The following is a 16,081-nucleotide window of genomic DNA, read 5'->3' as shown; positions in this document are numbered from 1 at the left end:
CCAAATTAAAGAGCTGATAATACAGACAAAAGGTGCAACTTATACTCTGGAAAATACAGTAATGCATTTCAACCAACATACCAACTTGTAGCAATAAACAAGAAATAAAAAGCAATGCATAAAAGAGAGATACAAAAGGAACATTTGTGCCTTTCTGTGTGGACTTTGCATATTCTCCCCGTGTTGGTGTCTGCTTCCTACCGCTTCCAAAGACATGCAGGTTAGATGAACTGGTGACTCCAAATTGACCATAGGTATGCTTGAGTGTGTGGATGTGTTTGTCTGTCTACAAGGCTTTTCAGTCATCAGCTTCTGTCTGTCTATGTGGCCTGTAGTAGACTGGCGTTCTGTCCAGGGTCTACCCCACCTCATGCCCTTTGACTGCTGGGCTCCCGACCCTTGATTGGAGTAAGAAGGTATAGAAAATGAATTAATGAATACAAACAGCTAAATTCATCCTCAGTAGTCCAAAAATCACAAACCACATTATTACAAGCTAACTAATTTCAGTTTTAAATAGCCAAGAAGATCTATGTTTCTATTTTGTATATGTGGATGTGAATATGTTGGTGAACATGGAGCAAATAACAGCCACCTTGTTGGTCACAACCACTGCATTTGAAGCCCATTTGCTTGGCTGCATGTCAGGCATTTTCTGAAACTGTTTTGATGGCTGCATGAGTGATGCAAACAACTAACAATTGATCGAATGAAAAGAATGTAGTCTGTATGAAAGTTCCACAGTCTTGTGTATGCACTGCTGAACATGGGGACAAATGTGGCCAACACATGGGCCAAGCTGGTGCATTTGGAGTACATTTGCCTTGGCAGTACAGGTAATTTCTGAAACAATGCAGTTGGTGGTACAATCGATTGAAGATCGGTCAAAGAAAGAGAAGGAAATAGTCATGAGTCTTTTCCAACAGAAGCACTAAATGTAAATTTTTGTGTTGGACTTTCACTAAGAATGTAATCTTTTTGACCCTGTTTATTAGTATGTTTATGTTGGCTTTACGTCTCAAAAAACATGATCAGATTTCAATAAAATTCAGTGGAGCATAGGGGTTAGAGTCAGGGAAGAGTTGATTTTACGAGGTCTGTCCGAAAAGTAACGGACCATTTTATTTTTTTCAAAAACTATATGGATTTGAATCATGTGCGCATGCATCAGCCAAGCTTGAACCTTCGTGCGCATGCGTGAGTTTTTTCACACCTGTCGGTTGCGTCATTCGCCTGTGGGCAGGCTTTGAGTGAACACTGGTCCAGCCCCCTCGTCGAATTTTCATTGTCAGGGAAATGGCTGAGCGACTGTCGCTTTGCTCCATGAAATTTTTTTCAGAAACTGTGACAGACAGCCAGGTGGAAACCATTCAGAAAATTCAGATGGCTTTCAGTGAAGATTCTATCGCCGTCACACAGATTAAGGACCATTACAACCGGATTAAAGACGGCCCACACTGGCGGAGGGCGCGCCGTGCTCCGAGCGCCCATCGACATGCTGAAACGACCAGATCATTTCCAAAATGAAGGCTGTGTTGATCCGGGACGTCGTCTGACTACCACAGAAATTGCTGAAGAGTTGGACATCAGCACTTTTGCGGCACATTCCACTGTTACAGGAGATTTTGTAATGAAAGACGTGCGGAAGAATTCGCGTGTCGGGACGGAGCCGCTCATGGCGCACAACAAACACCTCCGTGTTGGAAACCATTCAGAAGATTCAGACGGCTTTCGGTGGCTTTTCAGTCGAGTGAGTATCCGAGAAATTGTGTAACAGCTGGGCATGCATGTCCTGTGAGACTTCCAACACGGAGGAAGTTTGTTGTGTGCCATGAGCTGCTCCGTCCTGACACACGAATTCATTACAAAATCTCCTGTAACAGTGGAATGTGCCGCAAAAGTGCTGATGTCCACATTTTCTGCGATTTCTCTGGTAGTCAGACGACGTGCCAGATCAACACAGCCTTCACTTTGGAAATGATCTGGTCGTTTCAGCCTGTCGATGGCCGTTCGGAGCGCGGCGCGCCCTCCGCCAGTGTGGGCCGTCTTTAATCCGTTTGTAATTGTCCTTAATCTGTGTGACGCTGATAGAATCTTCACCAAAATCCATCTGAATTTTCCGAATGGTTTCCACCTGGCTGTCTGTCACAGTTTCTGAAAAAATTATCATGGAGCAAAGCGGCAGTCGCTCAGCCATTTCCCTGACAATGAAAATCCGATGAGGGGGCTGGACCAGTGTTTACTCAAAGCCTGCCCACAGGCGAATGACGCAACCGATAGGCGTGAAAAAACTCATGCATGCGCACGAAGGTTCAAGCTTGGCTGATGCAAGTGCACATGATTCAAATCCATATAGTTTTTGAAAAAAATAAAAAGGTCCATTACTTTTCGGACAGACCTCGTATTTAGATCAGAATGTAGCACTACAATCATTTTACAATATGTTTTTTTATATTTTCATCTGCAATTCAACTTTATTAAGTGCAGATAAAGGAATGTTGGTCTGTAGCCTAGGCATGTCCTCAGTTTCTTTATAAAAGAGTCCATACCTCTACCAATGGCCACCAATCTGCTATGTCTGGATTTGTGTCTGGATTTTGACTAACTTGTTTTAGTGGATAAACAGTGGCACGGCACATATACCTTTTAATTGTTAACAATTTGTGTACAATAAATCTTGATTTGGCATATATGACAGTAATAAAATGTTAAAAAACAAAAACACAACAAAAAAACAGACGTTAACTACTGGATATGGAAAATCACCAAGACTGAATAGATTTCTTACTTTTACATTTTAAATCAAATCAAATCAAATTAATTGATTTATATAGCGCCAAATCACAACAAACAGTTGCCCCAAGGCGCTATTTTATTTTGCTTTCTTAAACAATTAAGAAATTTTACATAATGCTTTCTTAAACAATTGTTTTTATCCAGACTAACAGACTGAAGCTGAATAATAAGAGACTAAGAGTCCCAGCGTTTGACTGTTTGCTTGGAAGATGATTCAAAGAGGTCTGTTTTAAGTATCTTTTACGGCTTTTATGGTTGTTGGTGGTTTAAGTCATACAATCTCAAAACCTGACAGTTTTAGTGTGTCTGTACACACAGAAGCTACACTGGTATAAGTAAAGGTGAAGACTGAAAAGCCCTGGAGACCTCCATAACGTACAGTGTGTCATCGAGGACACTTGTGCATTGTTGTTTACTGTTTACTGTTACTGTTTCGGTACTCTGGCGAAGTAATTTAATTTGGGATAAATTAAGTTGAGCTTATCTTATTCTATGACACATGTCCTGTGGTCCTTGGGAGAGATGGACAGAGAGTGACAGTGCAAGCAGCTACTCATTTCCATTTACAGTGTGAAAGACACTCATGACAAAAAGGATGTGAGGTGGATATCTAATGCAAGTGATAGCCATAGTATTACAATATTGCTACATTTCGTAATGAAAGATTGTGTGACCATTTGAGATTCCTCATACTTTTGTTGTTGGTTTTCTTGGACTGTTTGCTCAAAAGGTCAAGTTTCCATCAACTTTTTCTAAGAATCTTTGAGGCTTTTCCTATAAATAGATTGAGTAGTATCTTCTGCAGGCCTGAATGAAGATGTAGAGACTTTTTGGGTCTTTTGACACTCCAAGTCTTATGGAGTATGGCAAATTCACTACCTTGCATAGTAGGTAGTTCAGTGGAATCCCATCCAGGGGGAGTCCACAATTTATCTGTTTCATGCTATAGAATCACTGGATAGGCACCAGCACCAGTGAGCCTCAGGGCCTATACTGGACTTGCTTAGTTATTCATTCAGTCATTTTCTATATCCGCTTACTGCAGTTAAAGGTCACGGGGGGCAGGAGCAGTCCCAGCAGTCACAGGCCGTGAGGTAGAGTACATCCCGCACATGATACCAGTCCATTGCAGGGCCACATATAGACAGACAAACTCAGTCACCCTAGCACACACACACACCTACAGTCAATTTAAGCCGCGTTCACACCGGGCGCGATCAGACGCTACAAATTTGCGTGGGACGCCAGGCAATGGACGCGCCTCCTTCGCCCCTGGTGCGTCATCAAATAGGAGGAGCTTCCATTCCGCTCGCCGGCTCCGGTTGTCAGTCAAGCTAACATGACGGACCTTGATCACACGGAGCGAGTTGCTGTGGAAAGCTCCCAATACAGAGAGTATCATTATTTGCTGCAGGAGCTGTGTCTGAGTGACGGCCGCTTTCAGCGGTCCTTCCACCTCTCTGGGACCCAGTTTGAGGATCAACTGTCCCGTTCGCGCGCGCACATGTAAATAATAATAATAGAAAAAAAAGAAACTCCGCTGCTTGCTGCAGCTGGCTCTTCCCCCAAAAACCTCTGTCATAATTGTGTTTAGAAACCAGTCACCATTTGTTTTATTATACATCTGTGTAGTTAATTAATAAAATATTCTCTACAGACGATTCACTCACGCGCGCACGTAAAAAAATAGAAAAAGAAAAGGAAAAAGCTCCACTCCCGCTGCTACAAGTAGGGCTGCTGCTCGCTCCAAAAACTCTGTCATAATTGTGTTTAGAAACCAGTCACCATTTGCTTTATTTTACAGCTGTGTAGTTAATAAGTAAAATAATCTCCAGGACGATTCGCGCGCATGTAAAATAAAAATAAAAAGAAACGCCGCTCCCTGCTGCTGTGGGGCTGCTGCTCGCTCCAAAACCTCTGTCATGATTGTGAAATAAAGGACAAAAGAGACATAAGTCCTGCACACAGGCTGCTACCAGATACAGGACATGTTCACATCTTCAAACTCCAGACATCTCCACATCACTACATATTCAGTCCCTGATTGGTCATCGTGGGGCGACGAGATGAAAAAGTTCAGATTTTTGAACTTGGGGAGGAGGGCAACGCGACGTGACGTGACGCAATATCGCGCCACAAACGCGCAAAACGCTCAAAATCGCTTCACTCGCATCGCTTCACTCGCGTCCATCGCGTCACGCTGCGCGGTTTGGTGCCAAAACGCGTCCTTACATAGGGATTACATGGCAACCTGTGGCTGCAGTTGCTCGCGTCGCGCCTGGTGTGAACGCGGCATCAGAGTCACAAATTCACCTAACCTGCATATCTTTGGAAGTGGAAGGAAACCAAAGCACCTGGAGGTAACCCACGCAAACAGGTGGAGAACATGCAAACTACACAGACAAAGGACCAGGTGGGAAGTGATCCCACAAGCTTCCAGCTGTGAGGATATAGTGTTAACCACTAAGCCACCATGCCGCCTATGTACTTACTTAGTCATGTTAAAACAGTATTGTAGGCATCCAGAGAGTTAAGGTGCCCTGACACTTGCACAACTTTGATCCACACACTCGCATGCATGTCATTGTGGTGATCCCACCCGCTGTGTTTCCAGCTGGATGCCGTGCTTTGTTCCACTGGATGGCACGCATTGTGCGCTGGACACTGTGTATATAAAATAATTATTTTGTAGTGGATTAATAATTTTCTCTTTGAGTTGGCTGTTGAAAACGCCTGTAATCGCTTCCGAATCACACAGAACTGTTCCAGCAGCAGCTCTTATCTTGCACTCGTGCACCCTGAATGAGGTGAAGAAAGCATTTCGAACTGTCTAAAAAGGTAATTATTTGTCATGTTTATATTGTCATGGCTTGGTAAAACAGTTGCATGTTCATCCCTTCTTATGAGCACCCATAAAAGTATGTTTATGATAGATTTAAAATCTCGTTAAAATCATTCAGATGAGCTGCGGTCTGATGTGCTGCACTGACTCAATCACTCGCACACAGTGTTTTTGAATTGTTTGTGTAATGTTCACTTGAGGTTCATGTCATTAATGCGTGATGGAGATTTTGGACATTTCAAAATTTTCTTTGTGCCCTTCCACGAAACTGTGCATAGTTTACACCAGTTTACAAAGAGTTTAAGACAAGTTTACTCTCGTGCATGGCAGAGTTTGTGCAAGTGCATGGATCAAAGTCATACAAGTGTCAGGGGGCCTTTAGTAAACCCCATAGCATGCTCAAAATAGCAACAATATAACACCTACAACTTTTTTGCATTTGTTGCTATGTAAGTGATACAACATTAGTAATATTGCTTATTTTCTCGTATCCTGGTTTATATGTGTGCCACTATAATGACTTTTTGTCAAGCAAAAGAGACTTTCAGAGTCTCCAATCAGGATTATCACGACTATTGAGAGGGAACATCCGCTACAACACTAGTGATATGGCATATTTGTTTGTTTGTATTGCAGTGCTTAGGCACCTCAGTGTTGAGAACCCCAGTAATTGGCAATGGCCATAGGGCTCCCACATTTCACTGGGATTCAGATATACATGGTTATGTCTGAGAAGTGGGATTGGTCCTATTGTCTGTCAGGATGGTTGCAATCGAGGCCCTACCACAGTTCCATTTTGTGGTTTATGCAACAATGTGTGGCACCAACACAGCTCCCAGACCATATATCAACACTATGCCATTCTTAGAAGTTAGCTTAGGGTAGTTCCTCTCCCACGGATGTTGCTCATGACTTTCATGTTGTGCCACTCTTTTATTTTTCTCGCTTTATCCTTTAAAGGTCGTGTCACCAGTGGGTAAATAGCCCCATCACAAATTAATAATATGACCTGCAATGTATTTCGTAAGTAATTGTAAAATACCTGAATATGTTAATAACTACACTATATAATTACAAGTTTTGGAAAAAAATTAGGTTTGAATTTGTTTACAGCTCTAAGATGTGTTTCCCATTGTTTGATTGCTAGCCATGGTTTAATATGACTATGCTTGTAAACTGAATTTATCCCTGAACCTCTATTCTTTTGTATTGATATAAGGTTTCTCAACAGTGGTGCATAACAGTTTAAAAATTTAATGTATAACTGTATGACAGTATTTTTGCTGAAAGCAGCCCTCATTGGATTTAGCCTTCGATAAGATTAGACAAAATACGATCTCATGTAGTGTTGCTATTGATTAAAGGAGTGAAAATGTCAGAGCTGAAATCCCAGAGTACAAATGAAACTGTGTATTTATTGTGTTGTAACGCTCCGTATCCCTGTGGTTTCTCTCTCTGCTTTCACAAAAGGAGTGCAAGCCGAAGCAGTGGAGACAAACCATAGAAAGGAGGCGGGACACGCTGTCAATCAAGGAAGTAACAGAAGACGACATTGGGAATTACACGTGTGAATTACAGTTTGGAAACTTTGTGGTGCGGAGGACGACTGAGTTATCCGTCACAGGTAAAAATGGAAAAATTTGAACTTGCTCTTAACACTGAAATAGCTTAATTGATTGTCAAAATTGATTGTGAATGTGAAACATCAGCAAGCAAAAGGAATGTTGGGTGGATGAATTCCACCCAATTATCTTGTCTGAAACTTTGCAGGATCCCTGACAAGGTGCTACACGTCATAACCGGCCTGTACATGTTGACTGTGAGAGCTGTATGGATCAGGGGTGAAGTGTCTAGCTTTTTCCCTGTACATTTTTGGGATTTACCAGGGATATGTTCTGCCTTATTGTCTATTCAGTGGTTGCATGGACTGGGTACTGGGTGGAGTTGTGGAAAACAAATGGTTTAGGTGACTTTGTCGATGAAGAAAGATTTACTGCCCTCAACATCATAAATGATATAGTGACCTTTGCAGAATCAGAAGATGCCCCAATTGCAGCACTTGAAAATCTGAGTGTAAAGTCTGATTGTCTGGGTTTGTGAACACCCTACATCAAGACTAAGATCCAGGCTTTCAGTGACTTCTTGGACTCAACCATCAGAAGTAGTCTGAATGCAGTGAAAATGTTGGACTTTTGTAGAGATTTATTTCTCTGTGCTTTAATTCTCCTGATCTTTTGTGTCCCGGCCCAAATGGAGTCTAGATTCAATTGATTCCTCAGGTTTAATTTATTTAGAGTTGTGGTAAGATTCAGGCCTGGTCTCTCATGGACATCACACAGGTGGGAGTTCCGCCACTGAGAGCCCCGAACAAAGAAACACAATGGGGGCCTGGCAAATGGCAGACATCCTCCTTGCAAGTCCCAACCTCAATGGCTTCCCATGGGCATACATGAGTCCACCCCCTCATGCAGGCCCATGCAATGACGAGACATATTGTACTTTGAATCTCTCTAAGACCCAAAACCGACCAAATCCAGTTCCACACGCAATGTTTTAAGCAGTCACCAGGCTCACAGGAAAAGTATAATCATTTAAGTAGGATAATTATTTGATACCAAAACATAATAACAAAATCGAATATAAATCCATATATATATATCCAACCGTGCAGTGATGTTCATTTGTCTCAGTCCTTTGTTATTGATAAACCACAAACAGATAGTCAAAAAGAGAACCCCTGGCAGATGATTGAACCCCAACCAAGACCCAAATGGGCCGAATCCTGACACTTTGGACAGATATCTTAGGTAATATCGTACCTAGAGAATAAAAGACCAACCTCTCTGTGAGATGGTCATTCCTGTCTTTAAGGTTGTGAGACATGGATGCAAATCATGAGGCAACAACTACGAGGTCTGTCAATAAAGTATAGGTCCTTTTTATTTTTTTCAAAAACTATATGGATTTCATTCATATGTTTTTACGTCAGACATGCTTGAACCCTCGTGCGCATGCGTGAGTTTTTCCACGCCTGTCGGTGACGTCATTCGCCTGTGAGCACTCCTTGTGGGAGGAGTCATCCAGCCCCTCGTCGGAATTCCTTTGTCTGAGAAGTTGCTGAGAGACTGGCGCTTTGTTTGATCAAAATTTTTTTCTAAACCTGTGAGACACATCGAAGTGGACACGGTTCAAAAAATTAAGCTGGTTTTCAGTGAAAATTTTAATGGCTGATGAGAGATTATGAGGTGATACTGTCGCTTTAAGGACTTCCCATGGTACGAGACGTCGCGCAGCGGTCCCAGGCGCCGTCTTCAGCCTGAAAACCTCCACATTTCAGGCTCTATTGATCCAGGACGTCGTGAGAGAACAGAGACGTTTCAGAAGAAGTCGGTTTCAGCATTTTATCCGGATATTCCACTGTTAAAGGAGATTTTTTTAATGAAAGACGTGCGGACGGATTGCAGCGTCGGCTCGCAGCCGCTGCGACGCTCCGCCACAGGAAAAACACCTCTGTTGGAAGCCTTAAGGACAAGTTGGAACATGTCCAGCTGTTAAACAATTTCTCATATACTCACTCCACTGAAAGCCATCAAAAGCCGCCTGGATTTTACAAATGGTTATCAACATGGAGGTGCTTTTCCTGTGCCGCCGCACCGCGCCGGCTGCGTCCCGACGCGCGGACATGTCCGCACGTCTTTCATTAAAAAAAATCTCCTTTAACAGTGGAATATCCAGATAAAATGCTGAAACCGACTTCGTCTGAAACTTCTCTGTTCTCTCACGACGTCCTGGATCAATAGAGCCTGAAATGTGGAGGTTTTAAGCTTGAAACAGGCTGAAGACGGCGCCTGGGACCGCTGCGCGACGTCTCGCACCATGGGAAGTCCTTAAAGTGACAGTATCACCTCAAAATCTCTCATCAGCCGTTAAAATTTTCACCGAAAACCAGCTTAATTTTTCGAACCGTGTCCACTTCGATGTGTCTCACAGGTTTAGAAAAAATTTTGATCAAACAAAGCGCCAGTCTCTCAGCAACTTCTCAGACAAAGGAATTCCGACGAGGGGCTGGATGACTCCTCCCACAAGGAGTGCTCACAGGTGAATGACGTCACCGACAGGCGTGGAAAAACTCACGCATGCGCACGAGGGTTCAAGCATGTCTGACGTAAAAACATATGAATGAAATCCATATAGTTTTTGAAAAAAATAAAAAGCACCTATACTTTATTGACAGACCTCGTACATCTTTTGTATGAAATCTCTGCAGGGAATCCTTGAGTACTACTGGAATGACATTAAGTCAAATGATCAGTTACTTTGGAAGGCTCAGGTAAGGCATAGCACTTGTGTAGTGAAGAAGGATCAGCTCTGCTGTTCTGACCATATGGTGTGCTTCTCTGGTTACTTTCAAGAGGTAGAAATGAAATGGACCGAGGGCAGTTCCATAGTGTAATGAATGTGGAGAACTGCAATACTGGCACATGCTGTGAGACCTGACCTGTGATCTTGCAAATAAAGGGGGTTTCAGGGATTTTTAAAGATGTTTTAAATCTGATCTATGTGCGCTCTCTCTCCAAGCTTTTCTTGCCACTGACAGCAGTGCCTGCCTGCTTTAATTGCTAAGTCGAGAATTTCAAACTTAGCCCATTCAGCACTTTTCCTTTAGGCTGTTGAAATATTTAAGCCAGAACATAAATTGTGTGACAGATCATTTGCCAATGACAATATCCAGGCCTATGTTGACACAGCAGGACCGAGACGTGGGGAAACGTAAATTTACACATTGATTCATCCACGTTTTAGTGCTTGTCTTGTTGGAATTAGTTCTAGTTGTTGGTAAAATGCTTCTTTAACCTTGTGATCAATTGTCTCCACTTGCATATTTATATTTTTGTCAACTGTTCTATGCTGCCGTTTGTTCCAACAAAGCTTCCAACAACTATTTTTTTGTAGACAATTTGTAAGTGTGACCAGTGGTGTTACCATTCAACTCACATCATTTTGACTTTCAAGCATGCCCTTAATGGTAATGTTTTTGCGCAACTCATTCCAGACACGGCAGAACATTTGCCATGACCAACGAAGACCATGAACAACGTTGGAATATTTGACATCTGTTAGGTGATATTTGACAAAGCAGTAAGCTGTATAAGCTGTGTAAAATATTCAGCCGCCTTGAGATCTTGCTCTAGTTGCAGATGGGGTGCAGTCCTATAATGCTAAAGCCCTGGTCCCACCAAATAATGAAGGATGAATAATGAGCCACACAGCTTTTTTTTTTTGCTACGAGAGGACTTATTCAACTATCGTGGATAGGGATGGGTGTATTGAGAACCAGTTCCTTTTGGGTATCGTTAAGAAATTATTTGATCCACCGACATCAATAAAGTTTTTACTTAACGATTCCCTTATCTGCCCTTCAGAGTGGCCTTTGTTTATTGGGGTGTTTGTCAGGAAAATTATAATTTCTCTACATTGATTACAGACCCTGCAGCTGGTCAGTAATCAACTTTTCTGCAGCACGGCTTTGCTTTGAACCTTGAACCAATCGAGGCAGTGATTTGCAGATCGAAGCAGTGCTAAAGAGCTAAAGAGCATATGGCTGTGAGTATTATTTACCTTTTTTATGTTAAACCAACCTGTTATGGTCTTCTGAAACAGTTGATAGATGTATTTTATAACTTAAAAACGGGACCGATGCTAACACGTTAGCATGTATGTGGCATTTTCAATGTTAAAATTAGCATTAAGCGGTTGCAGCTGTCAAGCATTTGTTGTCGTAAAAGAGTGAAATGTATTACAAATTGTAACATTTTTTAAATATTTTTTTGTTTATATATTAATAATAATAGCAAGCACAACAGTAATAGTAATAATAACTCTTCTAATGATTATATACAATTTTAGAGAAAGAGACAAAAAGAACCTGAATAAAAACACAACAGAAAATATAAAACCAACTAACAATGAACATACATAAATAAATACATACATACATACATACATACATACAGAAATAAATAAGTGTTTCCTAGGAACACCTAGTGACTCACACCTCCACTTCATCCCTGTTTTATTTAAGTTTAATGACAATTTGTTGTGGTCAAACCATATTTTCAGTGTGTTAATTTCTTCAGAGATTTCCTCCAGAACTATCTGCCAAGTTAGAAAACTGCTGCATCCTAGTAAGAATGAATGAAAGAATGAAAGTATGAATTTGAATAAGGAAAGTTGTTTTTTTTTTCTCTCTCTCACCAAAATGGATGCTGTACTCACTGCAGTTTATCGTCTGGAATAGTCCCAGATTGCATTTCAGAGCTTCTAGAATTCAAACATTTTCGTGCAGGTGGTGTTGGGAGGAATTTTGGGTTTCGGCTTGTTTTTTTGTTTTTCACCACTTTCATCCCTGAATATGTGAAATTGTGAGTTTTGTTGCGAGAAAGAAAAGAGAATCGTCCTACGTTCTGTTCACACAGCTCCAAATGCTGCGCAGCTCTCTGATGAGTCAAGCTAGAATGATAGAGTCCAGTGTCCAGTCGGAATTAATAACCTCAAAGCGAAACACATTTTGTTTATTTTTATTTATGTCCAGAGATCAAGGATACAGTGACCAATTTCATATTCATTTACTTTAAGACTCAATGAAATACATAGAAAACCCGTAAAGCCTACTTTTAGTACAAAATTCACTAGAGGTATCGATAAGGGAATCAATAAGGAATCGGATCGATAAGCAGAATTGATAATGGTATCGATATCGATAAAATCTTATCAATACCCATCCCTAATCGTGGAAGAATAGTGGCTCTGAGAGGCTCTTTGAGGTAGTATCTTCAGTTAACGAGGCTCATCTCTGAGCCTGGTGCTAATTTCAAGATGTTCAAAATTTAGAAACAACAGCGTGGGGCAGTTTGTGTACAAGTTACTATGAGGACGAACAAGGATTATAGAGGCATGTTTGTGGTGAGGACGAGGCTGTAAAAACCCATTATCTGAGCGCCTGGCAGCTATGTGGACCGTTTTTGGCAGGCTCAGCCCTCTTGCGCACAATTCCACCTGCTTTGTGCGCCGGACGTGGTATATAAAATCATTATTTTGTAGCAGATTTCTGTCACAGCTTGAATGTTGAAAACACCTCTAATCGCACAGACAACTTTTTCATCTGGATGCTTTTTTCCTCTCTTTCCTGCTCCATGAGGAACGTATTTTGGAACAGCTTAAAGGTGACTATTTTTAATGTTTTTTTTGTTTTGTTTTGGGGTTTTTTATAGCTTGGTAAAACAGTTGCATGTTCATTCATAGCTGTAAAAGTATGTTTATGATAGATTTAAGATCTTGTTAATGGATCAGATGAGGCGCATTCTGTGTGCACTGACACAATGACTGGCACCCAATACGAGCATTTACACAAAAATGCCAGCTCGCAAAAGAGTTATTTTCCTGTTAATAACGGACAAACCCAAAGGTAAAAGTTGGATCACGATGTCAAAGTAGCTGTGTGTTTAAGGCCGCAGAAGAAATAAAACCAGGGAAGCTGCAGATGGAAAGGAAGCCAGTGAGAAATAGCGCAAAGCTGTCCAGGAACACAGAACAAGAGCGTGCAAAAGAGTGATTTTGCAGATATAACACAAAGTTAAATGTTGGATCACTGTTACTGTAGCCATGGAAGAAATAAAGATTTTTTTTTTTTTTAGTGATCCACACAGTTGCGGAAGTGGGGGTATATAATTAAAGCAGTCACCTCATTCTGGTGTCTTTTTCTTTCTTTCTTTCTTTATTTATTTCTTTCTTTCTTTCTTTCTTTTTTGTGGTCACAGACAGCTGGGTGAACGCACAGAACTGCTGCATTTGACTCTGGAACACAGGTGAACAGCAGCCTGGTATATGATGCACACCAGCCAGTGTCGTGCCAAAGTAGTTATCCCTGTCACAATTTGTATCCCCTGGCACGAGAGTGTGCACTCACTCAGTGCAGCATCTTTTTTTGGACTGCATTTAAAAAAAAAAATGTGGCTTCTTAAATGGATGCTGTGAATTGAAAATCCACACTTTAAAGCGACCAAGTGTGGGAGGGCTGGAGGTTTGAACCAAACCCATGCCAAAACATGCACCAATGTTGCATTAACATGGATCATATGTGGCGACACGAGCCACTCAAGGCTGGTCGTGGTTCAAATGACAAGTCGGTCGTGGCTCATTAGAAGCTGATACCTGGCACATGTGAGGTACATAGAAGCACCTTAGTAGCGGATACGTGATGGCTTAAAACGTGGATCATTCTTCAAATAATCGCTGACACACCCATGGCTGACTCATTATTCATGGCTTATTATTCGGCGGGACCAATCCTTAAGGCTCCTGTTTGAAAGAGTGTACTGGAATATCACTGGAAGCTGCAACTGGGAATAACACACTCAAATAAACCAACATGGGTGGTGTTGGTTTTTATGTTACATGGACTGAAGTCTAACATGTAGCTTCTACAATATAAAATCAAGTTTTATTGATGAACACATTCAAATCATGTAGCTTTAACATAAAATGCAACAACTTAAAATCTAAGTTGCTCAGCGAACATAATAAAATTATGGAAAGTATTACCACCCAGTTAAAATGTGTTAACATAGCCAGAAAGAATTTTGCGGAGTAACCTAAATATGAATTTGTTGGGACAACATGATGAACAACATGATGATTACTTAATTACCATGGGTCAGGCCAACAAGATTTATAAAGGTAAATGTAACAAAAAACAGTAAGTCACTTTTGCTGCTTGCTTGTTTGTGCTAGGGTTTGCCACAACAAATCCAAGGTAGATCTACATAAATTGTGCTGATCCAACACAGCAAAGTTAAGTTGACATGTAACTATACCATTTTAAAAATAGTTGTAACTACCCTAATAAATTACAGTGAGGAAAATAAGTATTTGAACACCCTGCGATTTTGCAAGTTCTCCCACTTAGAATTCATGGAGGGGTCTGAAATTTTCATCTTAGGTCCATGTCCACTGTGAGAGGCCTAATCTAAAAAAAAAAAAAATCCAGAAATCACAATGTGTGATTTTTTAATAATTTATTTGTATGTTACTGCAAGAATTCTGGCTCACACAGACTTGTTAATTTTTCTTTAAGAAGCCCTCTTATCCTGCACTCTTTACCTGTATTAATTGCACCTGTTTGAACTTGTTACCTTTATAAAAGACACCTGTTAACACACTCAGTCAATCACAGTCCAACCTGTCCACCATAGCCAAGGCCAAAGAGCTGTCTAACGACACCAGGAACAAAACTGTAGATCTGCACAAGGCTGGGATGGACTACAGGACAACAGGCAAGCAACTTGGTAGAAGGCAACTGTTATGATTTTTTATTATAAAGTGGAAGAAACACAAGATGACTGCCAATCTCCCTCAGTCTGGGATTCCATGCAAGATCTCACTTTGTGGGGTAAGGATGATTCTGAGAAAGCTCAGAACTACACAGGAGGACCTGGTCAATGACCTTAAGAGAGCTGGGACCACAAAGATTACATTAGTAACACATGATGCTGTCATGGTTTAAAATCCTGCAGGGCAGCATGGTCCCCCTGTTCAAGCCAGCACATGTCCAGGCCCATTTGAAGTTCACCAGTGACCATCTGGATGATACAGAGGATGCATGGGAGAAGGTTGTGTGGTCAGATGAGACCAAAATAGAGCTTTTTGGAATCAACTCCACTTACCATGCTTAGAGGATGAGAAAAACCCCAAGAAAACCATCCCAACCGTGAAGCATGGGGGTGGAAACATCATACTCTGGGGGTGCTCTTCTGCAAAGGGGACAGGACGACTGCACCGTATTGAAGGGATGATGGATGGGGTCACGTGAGATTTTGGCAAACAACCTCCTTCCCTCAGTAAGAGCATTGAAGATGGGTCATGGCTGGGTCTTCCAGCATGACAATGACCCCAAACACACAGCCAGGGCAACTAAGGAGGGACTCCGTAAGAAGCATTTCAAGGTCAGGGGTGGCCTGACCAGTTTCCAGACCTGAACACAATAAAAAAATTCTTTGGAGGGAGCGGAAACTCCAAACCTGAAAGATCTAGAGAAGATCTGTATGGAGGAGTGGACCAAAATCTCTGCTGCAGTGTGTGAAAACCTGGTGAAAACCACAGGAAACGTTTGACGTCTGTAATTGCAAACAAAGGCTACTGTACCAAACATCCATCCATCCATCCATTTTATTCCACTTTATCCGGAGTCGGGTCGCAGGGGCAGCAGCTCAAACAAAGCCGCCCAGACCTCCCGATCCACACACACCTCCTCCAGCCCCTCCGGGGAAACCCCAAGGCGTTCCCAAGCCAGCCGAGAGATGTAGTCCCTCCAGCATGTCCTGGGTCTTCCCTGGGGCCTCCTCCCAGTGGGACGTGCCCAGAACACCTCTCCAGCGAGGCGTCCAG

At 41.8% G+C, this 16,081-nt stretch overlaps 1 protein-coding gene across 2 annotated transcripts in view; it reads left to right on the top strand.

The window, feature by feature from the left end:
• LOC117514902 (interleukin-1 receptor accessory protein-like 1) overlaps positions 1-16,081 on the top strand; it is a 1,012,041-nt gene that overhangs the window by 354,887 nt on the left and 641,073 nt on the right. For both annotated transcript variants that reach the window (XM_034175476.1, XM_034175482.1), the window contains exon 4: positions 7,109-7,262. In XM_034175476.1, coding sequence (XP_034031367.1) covers positions 7,109-7,262 — 154 coding nt within the window. The remainder of the gene's footprint in view (positions 1-7,108; positions 7,263-16,081) is intronic.

This window comes from Thalassophryne amazonica, chromosome 1 (assembly GCF_902500255.1).
Source record: "Thalassophryne amazonica chromosome 1, fThaAma1.1, whole genome shotgun sequence".
NCBI lineage: Eukaryota > Metazoa > Chordata > Actinopteri > Batrachoidiformes > Batrachoididae > Thalassophryne > Thalassophryne amazonica.
This window is presented reverse-complemented; position numbering and strand designations above follow the sequence as displayed.